The sequence below is a fragment of the Rana temporaria genome, chromosome 5 (genome assembly GCF_905171775.1).
Source record: "Rana temporaria chromosome 5, aRanTem1.1, whole genome shotgun sequence".
In the NCBI taxonomy this organism is placed as follows: domain Eukaryota; kingdom Metazoa; phylum Chordata; class Amphibia; order Anura; family Ranidae; genus Rana; species Rana temporaria.
Genome location: NC_053493.1, coordinates 365,984,157 through 366,003,607, shown reverse-complemented (window position 1 = coordinate 366,003,607; position 19,451 = coordinate 365,984,157). Strand labels below are relative to the sequence as shown.

General features: G+C 40.1%; 1 protein-coding gene across 1 annotated transcript in view; it reads right to left on the bottom strand.

Annotated features, from left to right (window-relative positions):
- The window catches only part of VPS13B (vacuolar protein sorting 13 homolog B), a 1,252,356-nt gene that overhangs the window by 351,091 nt on the left and 881,814 nt on the right, over positions 1 to 19,451 (bottom strand). The window contains 1 exon segment of the mRNA XM_040354774.1: positions 813 to 1,500. Within this exon segment, the coding sequence (XP_040210708.1) occupies positions 813 to 1,500 (688 nt within the window).

Here is a 19,451-nt window from a genome sequence, read left to right as displayed (position 1 = left end):
AGTTCACAGAGGCACTGAAGTAATCCAGATGTGTCCTCTCTGCAGTTTAGCTTACCCTGCTTCCCAACCTCAGATCACCTGCTCAATATTTACATTAGAGACTAGAAAAGTGGAAGGCTGCTGAGTCACTTGCTGGGAGAGGGGGAGCTGAGCTACTGAGAGAACAACTTCAGTGCTCTCTGAATTGAATAATTTCTAGAAAAAATGTGTTTTTTTTTATTATATACTGTAGATTATTTTTTGGAGTAGGGAAAGGTTGGTTGGAGGCAGGCCCTGTTTGGCTGACAAATTTCCCCCCAGTTCTTTAGATTTTTAAGGAGAGTGCAGAGTGGTTAGGAGTATTTTTAAGCTGGAATGTCAGAGTATTTGAGGGCAACAAAAAAGAAAATGTAGTATTGGTACTAGTTCCAGTGTGTATTTATTATTCTCCACCAGGCTTTGCCAAACTTTGCCACATATGCAAACATATCTGGTTTCACAGCTGCCTTCTTCCCCTCTCTATATTTTACTCCTAGCTTAGTAGAGGTTAAAGTCATAGGAAAGTATTTATAAAGAAGTGAATGTGACATTCACAAAACATTCACTGGAGCTGAATCAATCACTGTTATTTAAAACCCATGTATCAGGAAGGCACACCTACAGTGAATGTTTAAACAAAATGTCATGTCCACTTCTTTATAAATATACCCTCAATCTGTAAATGGCATTTTCTGATATTTAAGTCCATACTCAACACATATAAAACACTGCAATGTATAGAAAGGCATTTTAGCAAACAAAAGACCCAATATGCTTTTACTCATTACACATACCTGAACATTTGTATTCTGGATCCGCACCTTTAAGTAGTGCATCAAAGAGTGATATCTCTACCTTCTGTTTTCTGTGGTGGCAGCTAATCAGCAAAGATGGCTGAGACACTGTGAGATTAAGGAAAGGATTCAACTGCAGATCACCGGTTCCTCTTCGCCCAGGCTGACGAACAATAGTGATGCCCAATGCCTGGCGAGCAGAAGACCTTGTTGAAGCATGAAGACGCTCCAGAGAGAAGAGGCCAGCTTTTCCATTAACCGGAGAAGAGGATTTACTGGTTAGGAGGTCCTCAGCTGTCAGAGTGGAGATTCCTGATTGAGCAGATCTGTCCAGGACCTCATCCGATTCTGTGCTTGTTAAGTTTAGGGAACTTTTTCTGACCTTCTCACCATCAGTGGTGTCCACCTTTAATTTGGACACGGAAGTGCATGAGTATGTCATTAAGGATATGCGGCTGGCAGTGATAAAGATATCGAAGGGTATGAAGTTAAGATTTTTTACAATAGAGGACTGTTTGGATGGTCGTACAATTCTATGGTGGCTTGTGCCACTTTGAGGTTCAATTTGAACTATTCTTATTTTCACACTATCACTACCAATGCCACTGTCTTGGGCACCACTGTAACGGGACGAAGTGTCTGCTGTGCGACCTTCAGTAGCATCTCTTTTCTGTTCCTGTTTTGAAACCTAAAAGGGGAGGCACATAAGATTATAAAAAATAACCATGAGATAGGGATATTGTTGAAATACACTTAGCCTAGTACTAGGTTATTTTGTCTTGTTTAATAATACACATTTGAAAGCAATGATGAAATGCAAACTTAGGCTATGCAAAACAACCTGTTTTCACCTCTCTTTTGTTTCAATAAATTAGATAAAATAGTTGGTTATTTAAATTTATTCGTTACAAGTATTTATATAGCAGCAATCATATTTTACACAGTGCTTTACATGTTGCTATAGGATAATGTAGTCTGCATATTGCACTTTGCCCTACTGAAAATGAAAGTTTTTGAAAAGGTAAAAAAAACAAAAAAAACAATACATGTCTATGCTTACCTGCTCTTGGCCCTGATCCTCCTCTTCTTGGGTCCCTCGCCGGTGCTCTTGGCTCCTCCTCTTTTGCTGGTGGCTTCCATGTGGGCTCACTCCTGAGACCTGCTGCTGCTTCTATTGACACAGACAGCGGGACTCGACCCCACCCCCCACTCCCTCATCGCTGGAGTTGATTGACATAAAGACATGGATAAGTGAGTTTGGGGTGGAGGAACATGACTGGCCTGCACAAAGTATTCATCTGAACCCAATAGACCACCTTTGGGATAAATTAGAGCAGAGACTGCGAGCCAGGCCTTCTCAACCACATCAGTGCCTGACCTCACAAATGCGCTTCTGGAAGAATGGTCAAAAATTCCTTTTTTTTTTTTTTTTTTTTTGATTTGTCCTCTCTGGGATCCTAGGGGATCAACCGGATTGGAGGACTAAGGAGACTTTTTTTTTTTCTCTTCCTCCTCCTCGCCTCCCTATTTTTTCCCTTCCTCTCCGGGGGGGATTCTCTTGCCCACCGCCCTTTTATCTACTTATTGGGCCCCTTTGATACCTCTACTGGTGTCCCAAAGAGTCACGTGACTGAGAACCCAAAATGGCAAGGATTAATCTGATGTCTTATAATGTGAAAGGGCTAAATAACCCTGAGAAAAGATCTAAATTGCTAGCAGAATTATGGAGACTAAAGACACATATTGTTTTTCTCCAAGAGACCCATTTCAAGAAAAATAAAAGTCCAAAATTGGGTAATTATAGATTTCCAACTATATACCAGAGTTCCTCATCGACAACAAAGACAAAGGGGGTTGCAATCATGTTAGCAAAGACGACTTCATGGAAAGAAATAAAGGTTATCCAGGACGAGGAAGGACGCCTACTTATAGTAAAAGGCTATCTAAACGATCAGAAAGTAACTTTGGTTAATGTTTATATGCCTAATGAAGGACAGATTGTAGCGTTGGAGAAATATATTAATTTAATACAGCTGAATGCAGAGGGTATGATTATTTTTGCAGGGGATTTGAATATGGCCCTGGATCCTATCCTAGATACATCGAAAGGAACATCGCATATTTCATATAGCAAATTAAGTAAAGCAAAGAGCCTGATACAGGAGATACAGGTAGTAGACAGTTGGAGGACCAGGCACACTCAGGAGAGAGACTACACTTTCTTCTCAGCTAAACATAAAACATACTCGCGAATAGACTATATATTCGTATCACAAAATTTTTTACAGAATATAGTCGAGGCTTCCATTGGGTCATTCACAATCTCTGATCATTCACCGACAAACTGCACACTAGAATGGGGAGAACCTGTAGCACGCGAGTGGCACTGGAAAATAAACGAATCTCTCCTTAAAGACCCAGAGTATGAGGGAAAGATAGTCCAGGAAATGGAGGGGTTCTTTTCGGACAATGAGGTGGGAGAGGTTTCCCCAAGTTGCATTTGGGAAACACATAAATGTTTCATGAGAGGGATTTTAATCTCAATGGGAACACGACGGAAACGTAGGATAGGAATAAGGATGGAAACATTACTGAGAGAAATTCGAAAATTGGAAAGGGTACATAAAAAGTCACTGGCAATCCAGATTGAGGAGAAGTTGAGGCAGGCGCGAGATGAATTGAATTTGCTACTAACAGACAATGCAAAAACCTCATTAAGAAGATGTAAACGTGCCTTCTATGAATACGGTAATAAGCCTAGTAGGATGCTAGCGAGGGCATTAAGAGAAACGAGGACCCAAAACCGCATAGAAGGTATCAAAACAGGGGATAGGATAGTGAAATCATCACAAGAAATTGCAAAAGTATTTAAAAACTATTATACGAAGTTATACCAACTAAAAGAAGAGCTGGACACAGGAAAGACTAGTGGGCAGGAGGAAAGGATAAAGGAATACATTGAGAAGTCAGGAATGCCGAAATTAGCAGAGGAAATTGGGAGAAGTATGGAAGGGCCGATTACAGCTGAGGAATTTACAAATACCCTCAAATTGTTAAAACCAGGTAAAGCCCCCGGTCCTGATGGGTTCACTCTTTTCTACTATAAAACCTATGCAGAAAAACTTATGCCAAGATTTTTAAAGGCATATAACGCGATAAGAGAAGGACAGGGGATTCCGGAGGAAGCTCTTTTGGCACATATAGCGGTTATACCTAAGGAGGGAAAAGATTTAACACTATGCTCGAATTATCGTCCTATATCGCTTCTAAACGTTGACTTGAAGATCTTTACCAAAATTCTAGCAAATAGAATATTACCATATATCCCTAACCTGATACACCAAGATCAGGTGGGATTTACCCCAGGAAGGGAAGGCAGGGAGAATACGCAGCGGGTGATTAATACGATACATTTCTCCCAGGTATTTAGGAAAGCTCTAGTTCTCGTATCAACTGACGCTGAAAAAGCGTTCGATAGGGTAGACTGGAAGTTTTTAAAAACAATCATAAAATATATTGGTTTAGGGGAGGGGATGCAAAGATGGGTCATGAGTCTATATTCGCAGCCGAAAGCTAGAATAAAAATAAACGAGATTATGTCGGAACCTTTTGAGATACGGAATGGGACGCGACAAGGCTGCCCTCTGTCACCAATCATTTTTATTTTGACACTTGAACCCTTTTTGAGGACAATAAGGCAGAACACCGATATCAGAGGTATTTGTGTAAAGGGAGGAGTTTATAAACTGGCGGCTTTTGCCGATGATTTGTTGTTTTCTCTTACGGAACCTATTTTATCTCTCCCTCCATTGCTGGCCGAGATTGCTAGATATGGCGAGCTCTCAAATTTTAAAGTAAACTATGACAAATCGGAGGCAATGGGGGTAGAGATGAACATGGCACAACAACGACAATTGGCCTCTTTTTTCCCATTCAAATGGACAAATTCACATATTGGATATCTGGGGACCAAAATCCCGAAGAAATTAAATAGAATTTTAGAACTAAATTTAGCACCGCTGGTAAGACAAATAAAACGTGACCTACAAAAATGGGATAAGGAGGTATTTACTTGGTTCGGTAGGGTCAATATCGTAAAGATGAATGCAATGCCGAGGTTATTATATCTATTACAGACACTCCCTACTAGCATACCTCAGGGATTTTTGAAAGAGATCAGAGCGAAGTTTGCGGGATTCATTTGGGCAGGGAAACCAGCCAGAGTTAGGAGAGACATTTTAACTTTACCAAAGGAAAAAGGAGGCATAGGTTTTCCAGACCCACTTACATACTACGAGGCTGTGCATCTGTCAAGAGTGTTGGATTGGTGCGTCACCCCGAAAGTTAAACCATGGATTTTTTTAGAACAGGCAATGATAGAATTACCATTGGAAGGACTAATTTGGCTTTCTAGAACCATTTTACCACAAGCAGTTAAAAAGCATCCAACGATTGGGACGACAATTAGGGTGGTGAAAAAAGTATTTAGAAAATCAAATGATGAAATAGAAGCAAATCCGATGACACCAGTCCTGGGAAACCCGGCATTTATGCCAGGTTTGAACGACCCAGGGTTTGGGAACTTAAAAAGACATGGCAAAATTAGATTGATTCACTTCCAGAAGGAAAACCGGGTAATGACATGGGAGGAAATAGAAAGCGAGTTAGCAGAGGACTTGGAGCCATATAGGAGAAGACAGTTAAGGGGCTTTCTGCGATCAATACAGAGTCAGACTACGGTGAGGGTAAGATTATCGGAATTCGAAAAATTGTGTCTAAAGGGAGAAGCGGTTAGACATTCACTATCACTGTTCTATTCCCTGATCAACGAACTGAAAGCTCCACAAGAAATAGGTTTTATACAAACCTGGGAGAGAGACTTAGGGGTAACTTTCACTGAAACTCAGAGGAAATTTTTTTTTGAATTTAATCATAAAGCCTCCCTAGCATCTAAGTACCAGGAAGGAGGATATAAGATTCTGAGCAGGTGGTACAGGACCCCAGAAGTTTTAAATCAAATTTTTCCACAAACGTCAAATATGTGTTGGCGATGCCTAAAAGAAGAGGGAACTCTGCTACATATTTTTTGGAATTGTGAAGGAGTGAAAGATTTTTGGAAGATGGTTTCAGACGAAATAGAAGGGATAACTGAAATGTCTCTTGGAGAAAATCCAGCGGCCTATCTACTGTTAGATATTCCGATATCAGTAGTAAATTACAAAAAATCCTTGGTAAGACATCTGTTAATAGCAGCCAGAGCATGTATTCCAGCGTTATGGAAGAATACGTGCTCACCAAGTAGACCACAATGGCATGAAAAAATTAGGGAAATCCAATGTATGGAGAGTTTCACGATGGCTCTGAGGGAACAGGAGGAGAGGTTCAGGGAGGTATGGGCCCCCTATGATAGTTATAGGGAACGAAGGGAGTAGGTGGGAGGGGGGAGGAGTGGGGGAGGGGAGGGGTGGAGGAGGAAGAATAATTTTGGAGGAATGATTGTTTTTTTTTTTTTTTTTTTTTTTTTTTTTGGGCTTAGGAAGGTCTTGGACAGGGGCCCGGATTTTGGGGTGGGAGGGGGGTGATTGGGATTTTTCACTACCTCAAAAGGGGAGAGGACATGACAAATGGTTTAGGGGAATAGGAACTCAGAAAAGCGGTAAATTAACACGGGAGCTATATAGTAGTCTAAACTATTTAACGGTAAGCAGGGTTAGAGATAGGTCGGGAACAAGGACAATGTATTGTTGCTTGATTGTTGACTTTTATGGCATGGTAATGTCCCTGTTTTTGTGGAATTGTGAAATAAGGAAAAATGAAAAATAAAGAATTGATAAAAAAAAAAAAATTCCTATAGACACACTCCTAAACCTTGTAGACAGCCTTCCCAGAAGAGTTGAAGCTGTTATAGCTGCAAAGGGTGGGCCAACTCAATATTGAACCCTATGGACCAAGACTGGAATGACATTAAATTTTTATCTGCGTGTAAAGGCAGGTGTCACAATACTTTTGGTAATAAAGTGTTGTTTTACATGCTAAAGGATTTGCATTTCTGTCCACCCAGCCCTAAATTATGCACTTAAGCAATAACACCGCACAGTCTGTGACAGGAAGGTGAAGGAGTAAGGGTTCCTTTACATGGGTGAATTCAGCTGGGTCTGTTTTAGGGCTGTGCACCTGCACAGATGTCAAACTGAGAGAAGCTATATCTATGCAGCCGTTGCATCCCAATCAAAAACAATGGGCGATCCTGCACAGGGATGTACAGAACACCTGTGCCTCCCCATACAGGTAAACATGGCGCTCACGTGGAGTACAAATTCTTACGACTCTAGTTGAAGAGGCCTGACTCAAACTGATGACGTTTTTTCTCTGCTTTCTTGTACATTTTGCTTTGCAGCACCCAAATGATAAGCACACATTTTAGCTGTAAAATGAGGCGGTCATCTTATACGTCCAGTCGCCTTATACGCCGGCAAATAAGGCAAGCAGAATTGGTAGAATTTTTTTTCAAGGCAGCAAGAAGTATGACAATGAGCATACAGGCTTCAGTTCAGCTACATTATGTCCAGCAATTTCATTTTAAAATGCTATTAACCATGAACTAATACAAAATTGATCTCCTACTAAGGGAAACCTAGAAGTTTAGAAATGATACGCTCACTCAGGATGTGAACACAATCACACAGGCCAATCAAATATATATTGCTTTTTTATGCTTCAAATCAAGTTTGAATATATTGGTGACCCATTGTATCAATAAAATGAGTTAATATAAAAGTGCCAGTATTTGACCACACCAAGGTATAATAGTCATTTGTGAGAAATCAACGAGATGAATGGCTTATTTAATGAAGCAATGCCTCCATTAATTCAACAGATCAATAGAGCGTATGTTTTACTACAATCTGAAAGTGTAAAGAATGCAGGTTTCACTCGACGTTGATTTATGATGCACGCTTCTGAAACTAATTGAGTATATTAACATTCTCCCTGAGGTACGGTGAAAACAAAATATGGCAATTAGCAGGAATGACTACTGGAAAATGAGGAGCTTAGAAAACAGCCCCTGGTTTAACGGCTGCTTAGTGCACGCCTGGCAGTCACCTGTTCTGCCCATACATAAAGATGCCCTGAGCAAAGGTTCTGCCATTGGGTTAATCCCTGTGATTATTCAAGGAAAAAAGTAGGAGAAGAAAACAAATAAAGGCTGCATTTGGGAAGGGGAAAAATACGAAACTAAAACCGCTCTTCTGCAAGCAAGTACGGTGACCAGGGCTTCAACATCAAACACGGAAGGAGCAGCCAGTTGTACGACTATAAAGGAACCATTTACTATTGAGTGCTATAAGGAGAACTGCACTCATATATTCCTTGTATAAACCATTTAAATTAGACAATAAAAGTTTTCTTTAATTAGCTACCGGTGTGCATTAACATGATTATGATTAAACTATAAAAAAACAACTGTACATCACTCTTGTACCCTCAACCAGATGCCCTAAATTTAAACCATCCCATTTGAAAATGTACTTTAAGTCACTCCTTAAATTTGTTTTACAAAAAAAAATATATTGTATATATATATATATATATATATATATATATATATATATATACCGTATATATCAACCTTCTGCTTTCAGAAAATTAAATGCATATTACTTTAGTGCAGGAGATAGTATTTCAGACCTCCAGGCATATATTAAATACACTGGCAGAACATTAGACAAAATGCTTGACTTATTAGATACTTCCTATTCTAAACAGTGTCATCAAAGTCTAAAAACAAAATTCATATAAAAGCAGCACAAAGCTTCTACATAGAACTGGTGCCAAAATCTCTCTACTTTCCAGCTAATGAGGAAAGGATGTGTACTCTTAACATATGAATGTAAGATTTTCCAAGCATTCACATTAGGAAACATGGCCTATTGGTTCCATATGCTGAAGGTTAAATTAAACTCTATTGGTAAAATAACCTTTAGTAAAGCTAGCATGATAACCATAATTAAAAGGTAGTCAAAGGACAAGTGCACGTTTGGATCAACAACAGACAATTAAGACAGGAAAAATGTTTGTCTACAAGGAAAAAAATGCACCCAGCATAGTTAGTATACTGGCACAATTTACAAAAATTTCCAGGAAAATGGGAGTCCTGTATTTGAAGTCCTCCAGTTAGAAGTATGGACAAGTCTATACGTCCCACAACACCCTAACAAACAATAGCAGTACCTCCATTCAGCTGATGGTCCTATTATTTAGCAGTCATAGGACCTCATGCACACTTTACAATTTCACAGCTGCTCCTAGGGGGGTGTCGGGTGTTTTTTTTTCCTGCCTCTCTATGTTAGAAAATGTTTCCATGTTTTGTGGCAGAAGCTTTTAGAGGCAGGAAAAAAAAAAACACTGCCAGTGCATCCAGGAGCAGCAGTTTGGGTAGAAAAACGCTTGACGCTGATAAACGCACCTAAAAGCTAGTGCTTGAGCATTAATCAATTTCCATGGCCAGAATAAATTATTTATTCTGGCCAATGAAATTAAAAAATAACCCCTAAGAGCTTGATGCCTGTAAAAGCGCCAAGGCATTTTTTCTGCAAACATGCCGATGGGTTCTATGAGAGTTAAATAAACGTCCTGTGTGCAGCTCAACTCAAGCCAAACCACTAATTACACAGCTGTTTCACCTTCCTGAGTTTTACATATCCCTGCCAGAGGGTAAAGGTAGGGTGACTTGTGACTGGTGACTTGTCTTTTCTCCACTGTTGTGATAGCGAAGTTATATCAGAAAAAAATACTACCCCTGCCAGAGGGTAAATGTAGGGTGACTTGTCTTTTCTCCACTGTTGTGATAGAGCGCCATCAGGAAAAAAAATACTGTAGCTGCTGATTTTTTTTACAATAGGACACTTACCTGGGTGTCCCCATTCAAGCCGGTATTTTAATCAGCTATTGGGTGCTGTCACCACCTTCTCCACAAAGAGAAATTGGCAGTTAAGCCTTGCGGCTTCACAGCCGACTCCCTACTGTGCATGCACGAAGCATGCTGCACGCTGTGTTCTGTGAATGGGCTGGCTGCCGGGGAAGGAGGAGGGGGGGGCAAACTTTCAGATGAGTTTGCTGTAGTTCATAAAGTATCCAACTGGATTTTAAGCTGTAAAAAGGACTAATCATCATAAAAACTCTAATATTACCAATATAGCAAAGGTCTGTACAAAGATGGGATTTATTTGTCTAATGCTGGACACACGCATATATCATCTGATGGCACAATCTACTGAAGATTTACTAAAACCTATGCAGAGAGATGAGCTAGTCATACAATCCATTTAATTTGTATTTAATTGGGTAGGCTGCTGTCTTTAACTCTTAAGGAGATTGTGTAAACAGATTGTAACATGTGTAACCAGCTTTATATCAACCCATAAGGGCCTCTCTTGATGGGCTCTGGGTTGTGCCAAAGGCATTCGTTTGCCATCACTCTGACAAGCTTCTGAGATCAATGAGCATTCACTGACAGGTGCATTTAACCAGAAGTTGATCTACTTGTGACCTGCAATTGACAGGCATTTCCAGAGAACAAATGCCACTGACACACGTCCTTAGGCATTGGTCTAAAGAAACATGCCCATCTCAGGGACATTACAGAAGATTCCTTGTACAAATATATTCTGTAGACAAGTATCACCAGAAAAAAAATTATCTGCTCATTTGGAATTTTTTGAGATATCTTCTGTCAGACCAACTTTTCACACATCCAATAAACAACTGAATGACTATCCATAAAACATAGGCTTCAAGAACAGCTCCAATAGGAGCCAATCAGTGTAGCAAGTTTTTGTATAAATCTAAAGGGCAAATGGCTTTCATGTCTGATTGTCTCTTGGTGAACATTACCCAACGTCATCTGTATATTATGCCTGTTTTATTTAAGAAAGTTACAGTTTTGATTACAGAAGATGCAAGAGAAACTTTCAACCAACTAAACAGCGAGATTTCTTAGAGCCCAATTGGATTCTGACACCTTTTTTCTCAATAAATTCTGCACCATCATATCTTTGATTATTAACAGATTTTAATTTTGAAATGCCTTAAAGCACATTGATCATTTAAAGCGGAAATGCACTTTTTGTCCTCCCATTTCAGTGCTCTATGCTGGTATAGGTGAGTAATAGCTACACTCCTCATCACAAGCTTTCAGAAAAAGACTGGCCAGGTCAGTTAGGCATCACTTGGACATGCTTTAAAATTTGAACACCCATTACTGCACCTTTTGCTTTAAGATGCATTTGATGTGTGTATGAAGGATTTTTAATGTGTTTGCATTGTGTTAAATAAGGCACCTCCCTCTGTGTTGGGTTTCTAATGTATGGATTCTTATACTATCATCTCGGCTGATAACGCTTTCTAAATGCTTCTCAAACCTGCTGTAAATGTGATGGGGAGTTTATGGCATACTTGGAGTGCATTTACATTGACATCACTAGAAGTGTTTGGGGAGCGGTAAGGCCTGCCAAACAACACACATTGGGTCACTTTTGGTGTGAAAAAGAAGAAACACAAACGTGACTATGCAAACAACACTGGCCATTTCAATGCACACAATTTTGACAAACATTTATGGGGCTTCAAAAACGCCCATGAAAATGTCTGCTTTTGAAGCTATTGTAAAGTTAGTCTTAGCGTATACTGGATAGCATGGCCAAATGCTGGTGCCTACTGGACTGCACAGCACAACAGACTGCTGTAACAGGAAAGCAGTTTAATATTGATTAAATAGAACAAAAACCTAAAATTTACACCTCACAGGGATTAACAAGCTACGTGCTAGGGTTCCAATTAGGGGTCCCATTTGCACCATATTACACCCGAAATATGGGTGTATAATATGGTGAAAAAGGTGAAGTTAGCTTTTAATCCATCTCAGCTTTCTTGCCATGAATAGAAACTTATAAAGAGAAAAGAAAGAAAGGCGCACCAGCCTGGTGTATTACCGTTTGACAGTTTAATAAATAAATGAGAAAACATAAAACTACTCACAAACGAGATAGTGTAAAAGGCTTGTCAACAACGGTATGGTAATGAATACCCCTCGAGCCACAATCCCGGATGGGGGGGAAAGAGGTGTGTCACTGCCGGCTGACGCGTTTCCAGGCTACAGAGGCCTCTTCATCAGAGCTCAGCAGTACAGGCCCTTCCGCAAGCATCCCAGAGGGGATGCTTGCGGAAGGGCCGGTACTGCTGAGCTCTGATGAAGCTGATGAGCTCTGTATCACTCGGCCCCGCCCCCCAGCGCGCCGTGTCATCCCCTGTGATTGACACCAGCCAATCAACGGCCAGGCTGGGAACTCAAGAACATCACATGGACGCGCCCGGGAATTTTGAACGGTCAGGTAAGTAAAACGGGGGCTCGGGGGGGGCGGTACCATCGGATGTTTTTTCACCTTAATGCATAGGATGCATTAAGGTGAAAAAACATTTACCTTTACAACCCCTTTAAATGTGACCATGTTTTTATTGAACACACCATGCAAACATTCACAGTGCAGGTGTAAAAAGTATGTGAACCCTTGGATTTAATAACTGGTTGAACCTCCTTTGGCAGCAATAACTTCAACCAAGCGTTTCCTGTAGTTGCAGATCCGGTGTGCACAACGGACAGGAGTAATTCTCTCAGTTCAGCAATATTCTTGGGATGTCTGGTGTGAATCGCTTTCTTGAGGTCATGCCACAGAATCTCAATCGGGTTGAGGTCAGGACTCTCACTGGGCCACTGCAGAAGGCGTATTTTCTTCTGTTTAAGCCATTCTGTTGTTGATTTACTTCTATGCTTTGGGCCGTTGTCCTGTTGCAACACCCATCTTCTGTTGAGCTTCAGCTGCTGGACAGATGGCCTTACTTCACAGTTGGGATGAGGTTTTGATGTTGGTGTGCTGTGCCTCTTTTTCTCCACACATAGTGTTGTGTGTTTCTTCCAAACAACTCAAATTTGGTTTAATCTGTCCACAGAATATTGTGCCAGTACTGCTGTGGAACATCCATGTGCTCTTGTGCAAACTGTAAACATGCAGCAATGTTTTTTTTTTTTTTACAGCAGTGGCTTCCTCTGTGGTATCCTCCCATGAAATCTATTCTTGTTTAGTGTTTTACTTATCGTAGATTCACTAACAGGGATGTTAGCATATGCCAGAGACTTTTGTAAGTCTTTAGCTGACACTCTTACTGTCGACTGATGAACAACAAGGCTTTGGGAGATACCTTTATAACCCATTCCAGCTTTATGCAAGTCAACAATTCTTAATCATAGGTCTTCTGAAAGCTCTTTTGTGCGAGGCATCATTCACATCAGGCAATGCTTCTTGTGAAAAGCAAACCCAGAACTGGTGTGTGTTTTTCATAGGGCAGGGCAGCTGTAACCAACACCTCCAATCTCCGCTTACACTAGAAGCATTAAGAACGTGGGACAAGTTAATTAAAAATACACAAGGACAATACAACAGCCCCCTAATGCCCTTAACAGGAAATAACTATTTCCCACCGGGGAAAGATAATAAATTATATCTAAAATGGACTACATCATCCTATTTGAGATTAAGGGATGTTATGAGGGGGGAAAGCCCTATGTTCATTAATCTAATTGCGCGAAAGATATGGGTCCACTCCTTGGGAAGTCTGGAGATATAAACAACTGCAACATTTTGTAGGCTCCCCCCCAAAACCTCTTCGGTGGGGTCGGTAGGCTGAACTCATGGGAAAAATTAGTTGACCAAATGGGGATAGACAGGCATGGAATTTCTACTATTTATAAGTTGTTGATGACACATCTAGAGCGAGGAGCCGTGTGCCCAACGGAGAGTTGGGAATTAGAACTGAATCAGCCACTACCAGATACCATGAGAAGTAACGTTTTAGATTATGTTCACTCTACATCTGTTGATACACGGATAAAAAAATGAAATTCAAATTATTAATGAAGTGGTATTATGTCCCAGCAAAACTACACATGATAAATCCCCAGGCGTCACCTTTATGTTGGAGGGAGTGCGGGGAGGTGGAAACTCATGCCCACATTTGGTGGCAGTGCCCTAAGATCCAGTCATACTGGGTGCAAAATATTAGAGTTAATTAAGGAGATCAGTGGGACTGAGATTGGCTTGGACCCTTGACAATGTCTGGTCCATGCTATGGCCATCCCCAGGAAGAAATATAAAACAGCAATTATCCCAATTCTACTAAATGCAGCAAAGACATTGATTCCGAAAAGGTGGCGGGACAAGCAAGCCCCTTCGATACAGGAATGGTTGAGGGAGGTAGAAAGGATAAGAATTATGGATAAGGTAACGTACCAACATAAGGAACTAAACAGTGGAGATATTGGAACTTGGAGGGGCTGGGCGGAGTTTAGACAGTCTCGGGTTTATGCAGGCTATATGAGTAGGGAAGGCAGTACCTAGGTAACGTTGGTCTGTCTGGCTTAATATAGGAGTAGTAGCCCCCCCCCTTTATTAGGTGTGGGGTTTTTTTTGCCCCCCTAAGATAGAAATTTATAGTAGTCACATGAATTAATTAAAGGATAAGTGATGGGATAAACACGCACGATGCACTTTAAATAATATCATATTGGTGGGTACGGGGGTTTCCCTCCTCCCCCCTCTTTTTTTTTTCTTTTTTCTTCCTCATTTAAAATGAATAGAAATAGAGAAGTCACAGGATTTAATCAAAGGATAAAATGTACACGAGGCACTTTAAATAATATAGTATGGGTGGGTAGTGGGGGTTTCCCCCCTTCTACCCCCCCTTTTTTTTTGAGAGAGAGGCAAATAGGTAATGGGGTAAGAGAGTGTTACTCTCGTCCCCTCATAATAACAAAAATGGAGGTCACAGTCACTAAAGGACAATAAACGGGAATTGGGCACTTAGCACTTAAATAGGTGGTTGGGTGTAGGGGGTTTTACATATATAATTTATTTATTTTTTCACCACCTTTTTGGGGGGGGGGGGGGAGAGGGAGAGGGCAGAGGTAGAAGATAGATGAAAAATTAGGAGGATGTAGGATTGACCCATATTGCTGTTATTGTTGTTATTTATGTTGTTGTTATTGTTATTTATGTTTATGAAATGTTGAATTCATTTTAAATGTGATTCTTTTTGTACACTTATATGTAATGAAATGTAAATTATATCTGTGTTTTAAAAAACTGAATAAAACAAATTCAAAACAACACCTCCAATCTCATCTCATTGATTGGACTCCAGTTGGCTAACACCTCACTCAAATTAGCTCTTGGAGATGTCATTAGTCTAGGGTTCACATACTTTTTCCACCTGCACTGTGAATGTTTACATGGTGTGTTCAATAAAAACATGGTAAGATTTAATTCTTTGTGTGTTATTAGTTTAAGCAGACTGTGATTGTCTATTGTTGTGACTTAGATGAAGATCAGATCACATTTTATGACCAATTTGTGCAGAAATCCATATCATTCCAAAGGGGTTCGCATACTTTTTCTTGCAAATGTACAGAAGACTTACATATTATATATATATACAGTACAGACCAAAAGTTTGGACACACCTTTTCATTCAAAGAGTTTTCTTTTTTTTCATGACTATGACAATTGTAGATTCACACTGAAGGCATCAAAACTATGAATTAACACATGTGGAATTATACATAACAAAAAAGTGTGAAACAACTGAAAATATATATCATATTCTAGGTTCTTCAAAGTAGCCACCTTTTGCTTTGATTACTGCTTTGCATACGCTTTGCATTCTCTTGATGAGCTTCAAGAGGTAGCACCCCATCACTCTCCTTCTTGGTCAAATAGCCCTTACACAGCCTTGAGGTGTGTTTGGGGTCATTGTCCTGTTGAAAAATAAATGATGGTCCAACTAAACGCAAACCGGATGGAATAGCATGCCACTGCAAGATGCTGTGGTAGCCATGCTGGTTCAGTATGCCTTCAATTTTGAATAAATGCACAACAGTGTCACCAGCAAAGCACCCCCACACCATCACACCTCCTCCTCCATGCTTCACGGTGGGAACCAGGCATGTAGAGTCCATCCGTTCAGCTTTTCTGCGTCGCACAAATACACAGGGGTTGGAACCAAAGATCTCAAGTTTGGACTCATCAGACCAAAGCACATATTTCCACTGGTCTAATGTTTATTCCTTGTGTTCTTTAGCCCAAACAAGTCTCTTCTGCTTGTTGCCTTTCTTTAGCAGTGGTTTCCTAGCAGATATTCTACCATGAAGGCCTGATTCAAACAGTCTCCTCTTAACAGTTCTAGAGATGTGTCTGCTGCAAAAGGTGGCTACTTTGAAGAACCTAGAATATGAAATATATTTTCAGTTGTTTCACACTTTTTGTTATGTATAATTCCACATGTGTTAATTCATAGTTTTGATGCCTTCAGTGTGAATCTACAATTTTCATAGTCATGAAAATAAAGAAAACTCTTTGAATGAGAAGGTATGTCAAAACTTTTGGTCTGTACTGTATATATATATATATATATATATATATATATATATATATATATATATATATATATATATATATATATATATATATATATATATACATACACACACACACACACACACACACACAACCCATGAACCCCATGTCAATGTTTGTCCATCTTACATTCATACATCCTGATCTGGACCATATGCTTGCATGCCATCACATCTATACAGCACAGATGCCTTAACATTTCTGCAGAAAACAATTACTTGATTGCGGCGAATACCTTCAGGGTGGGTTGATAATTGCTGTACCAGAAGAAAGAGCAGTGAAAAAAAGATACATCTGAAAAAATAAACACTGTTACAGATGATACATGGTGAAATGCGTACAGCTATGCTCTGCAGTGACTCACTAGCAGCAGTGGAATCTCTACCCACATCCATTTATAAAAAGCCTATCTTGTTACAGACACTCCTTTTGCTCGGCTGCCAACATACACAAAAGATGTGAAAACTACAAAATATTAATTATGAGCTGGGATAAAGAAAACTGTACTAAATCAAATTTGCCACCTGAGATTTCCAATAGAAATAGTTCATGTTTGTTCTCCCACCACATGCCAGTAATTCACATAATACATTAAAAGCAAGCAATAATTTGCGGCTTTGCTTGTTTCCAAGTGCATTGGACTCAGGCTTCAGCTTAAAGAACATTAGAACACTTAAGTCTAGGTTCACATCTATGCGGCTGCATTTGATGCATTTTTCAGGCACGTTTTGAAGTACGGTTTGCAACCCTCGTCTTTGAATGCGTTTTTGCCAGCAGTTTTCATGCATTTTGCATTTCCATTGGGAGAACCTCCACCCCCTCTATGTGAATGGGTAGAGGGTACCCATTCACCTCAAAAAGCAGTGAAATTTAAATAAAAAACAAGAACAAGTCCTTTATTAAAACAATAGCTCTGAGCCGCCTTCTCCCTAAACCATCTTTTCATGCTGCTGTCTTCTTCCTTGCCGCCAGTTAGCCGCAAAAAAAGGAAAAAAATAACTACTCTTCTTCTGTGGCTGTCTTCCTCGGTTGTGTTGTCGCCCGCTGCCTGGCATCTCTTATATAGCCATGGGGCGTGGCCATCCAATGATGTCACCTGGAGAGCCAGCCCCTTATGACAGCAGAAAAATAAAAGAGCAAAACACATAAAAAATTGCATCACAAACACACTTGTGTTTCTGGTGCGATTTCATTGAAGTCTATTACACGCAAAATGTGGGAAAAAAGTCCCTAACCATTTTCAAAAACGCACCGGCCACAAAACACATAGATGTGAATGTGTACCATATTCAGGTAGAGAATACTGAACAATTAGCATAAGGTGCGGTCATACAGTACATCCACACACACTTGTGACCTAGTGACCTACCACTATGCTAAAACATACAAACCTTGTAAAGACAGTGTTACTGTCTGGAATGCAATTTAAGACCACAATGCTGAGTGGCAAAGTGTGAAAACTGCCTTAGACTATTTGTTGACCCAACTGATATACAACTGTTCTTTAATTTTTTTCATCTAATACCATAGATATGTTTTTCTGTTTTGTTGATACAAGAGACATATCTTAATATTAAAATGTTTGTTGTCCCAAATATATATGTATAACAATAGCCCCAATGCAAATTTGTATGACCAAAGTTGCCTAAAAACCAATATGACCACAAGCCTTAGTTGCACTCTTGAATGTGACAGGAGAGTTACATTTTTTGCAGCGGCTGAATGTCCTTGTTTAGGTGAGAAGGTAGGGGATGGGTAAAACTTATAGTGGGCGTTTTTTACCTTACATAGTTACATAGTTAGTCAGGTTGAAAAAAGACACAAGTCCATCCAGTTCAACCACAAAAAATAAAAAAACAAAATAAAAAACACAGTAAAATCCTATACACCCAACTCCATACCCACAGTTGATCCAGAGGAAGGCAAAAAACCCCAGCAGAGCATGATCCAATTTGCTACAGCAGGGGAAAAAATTCCTTCCTGATCCCCCGAGAGGCAATCGGATTTACCCTGGATCAACTTTACCTACAAATCTTAGTACTCAGTTATATTCTGTACATTTAGGAAAGAATCCAGGCCTTTCTTAAAGCAATCTACTGAGCTGGCCAGAACCACCTCTGGAGGGAGTCTGTTCCACATTTTCACAGCTCTTACTGTGAAAAAACCTTTCCGTATTTGGAGGTGAAATCTCTTTTCCTCTAGACGTAAAGAGTGCCCCCTTGTCCTCAGTGTTGACCGTAAAGTGAATAACTCAACACCAAGTTCACTGTATGGACCTCTTATATATTTGTACATGTTGATCATATCCCCCCTTATTCTCCTCTTCTCAAGAGTGAATAAATTCAGTTCCTCTAATCTTTCCTCATAGCTGAGCTCCTCCATGCCTCTTATCAGTTTGGTTGAACTTCTCTGCACTTTCTCCAGTTCTCCGATGTCCTTTTTGAGAACTGGTGCCCAAAACTGAACTGCATATTTCAGATGAGGTCTTACTAATGATTTGTACAGGGGCAAAATTATATCTCTGTCTCTGGAGTCCATACCTCTCTTAATACAAGAAAGGACTTTGCTCGCTTTGGAAACCGCAGCTTGGCATTGCATGCCATTATTGAGCTTATGATCAACTAAAACCCCCAGATCCTTCTCCACTACAGATCCCCCCAGTTGTACTCCCCCTAGTATGTATGATGCATGCATATTCTTAGCCCCCAAGTGCATAACTTTACATTTATCTACATTAAACCTCATCTGCCACTTAGTCGCCCAATTAGACAGAGCATTGAGGTCGGCTTGTAAATTGGAGACATCCTGCAAGGACGTTATTCCACTGCATAGCTTGGTGTCATCTGCAAAGACAGAAATGTTACTTTTGATCTCAGACCCAATATCATTTATAAATATATTGAAAAGTAAGGGTCCCAGCACTGAACCTTGGGGTACACCACTGATAACCTTGGACCATTCAGAGTAAGAATCATTAACCACGACTCTCTGAATTCTGTCTTTCAGCCAGTTTTCTATCCATTTACAAACTGATATATCCAATCCTGTAGACCTTACCTTACACATGAGCCGTGTGTGCGGAACTGTATCGAACGCTTTTGCAAAATCCAAATAT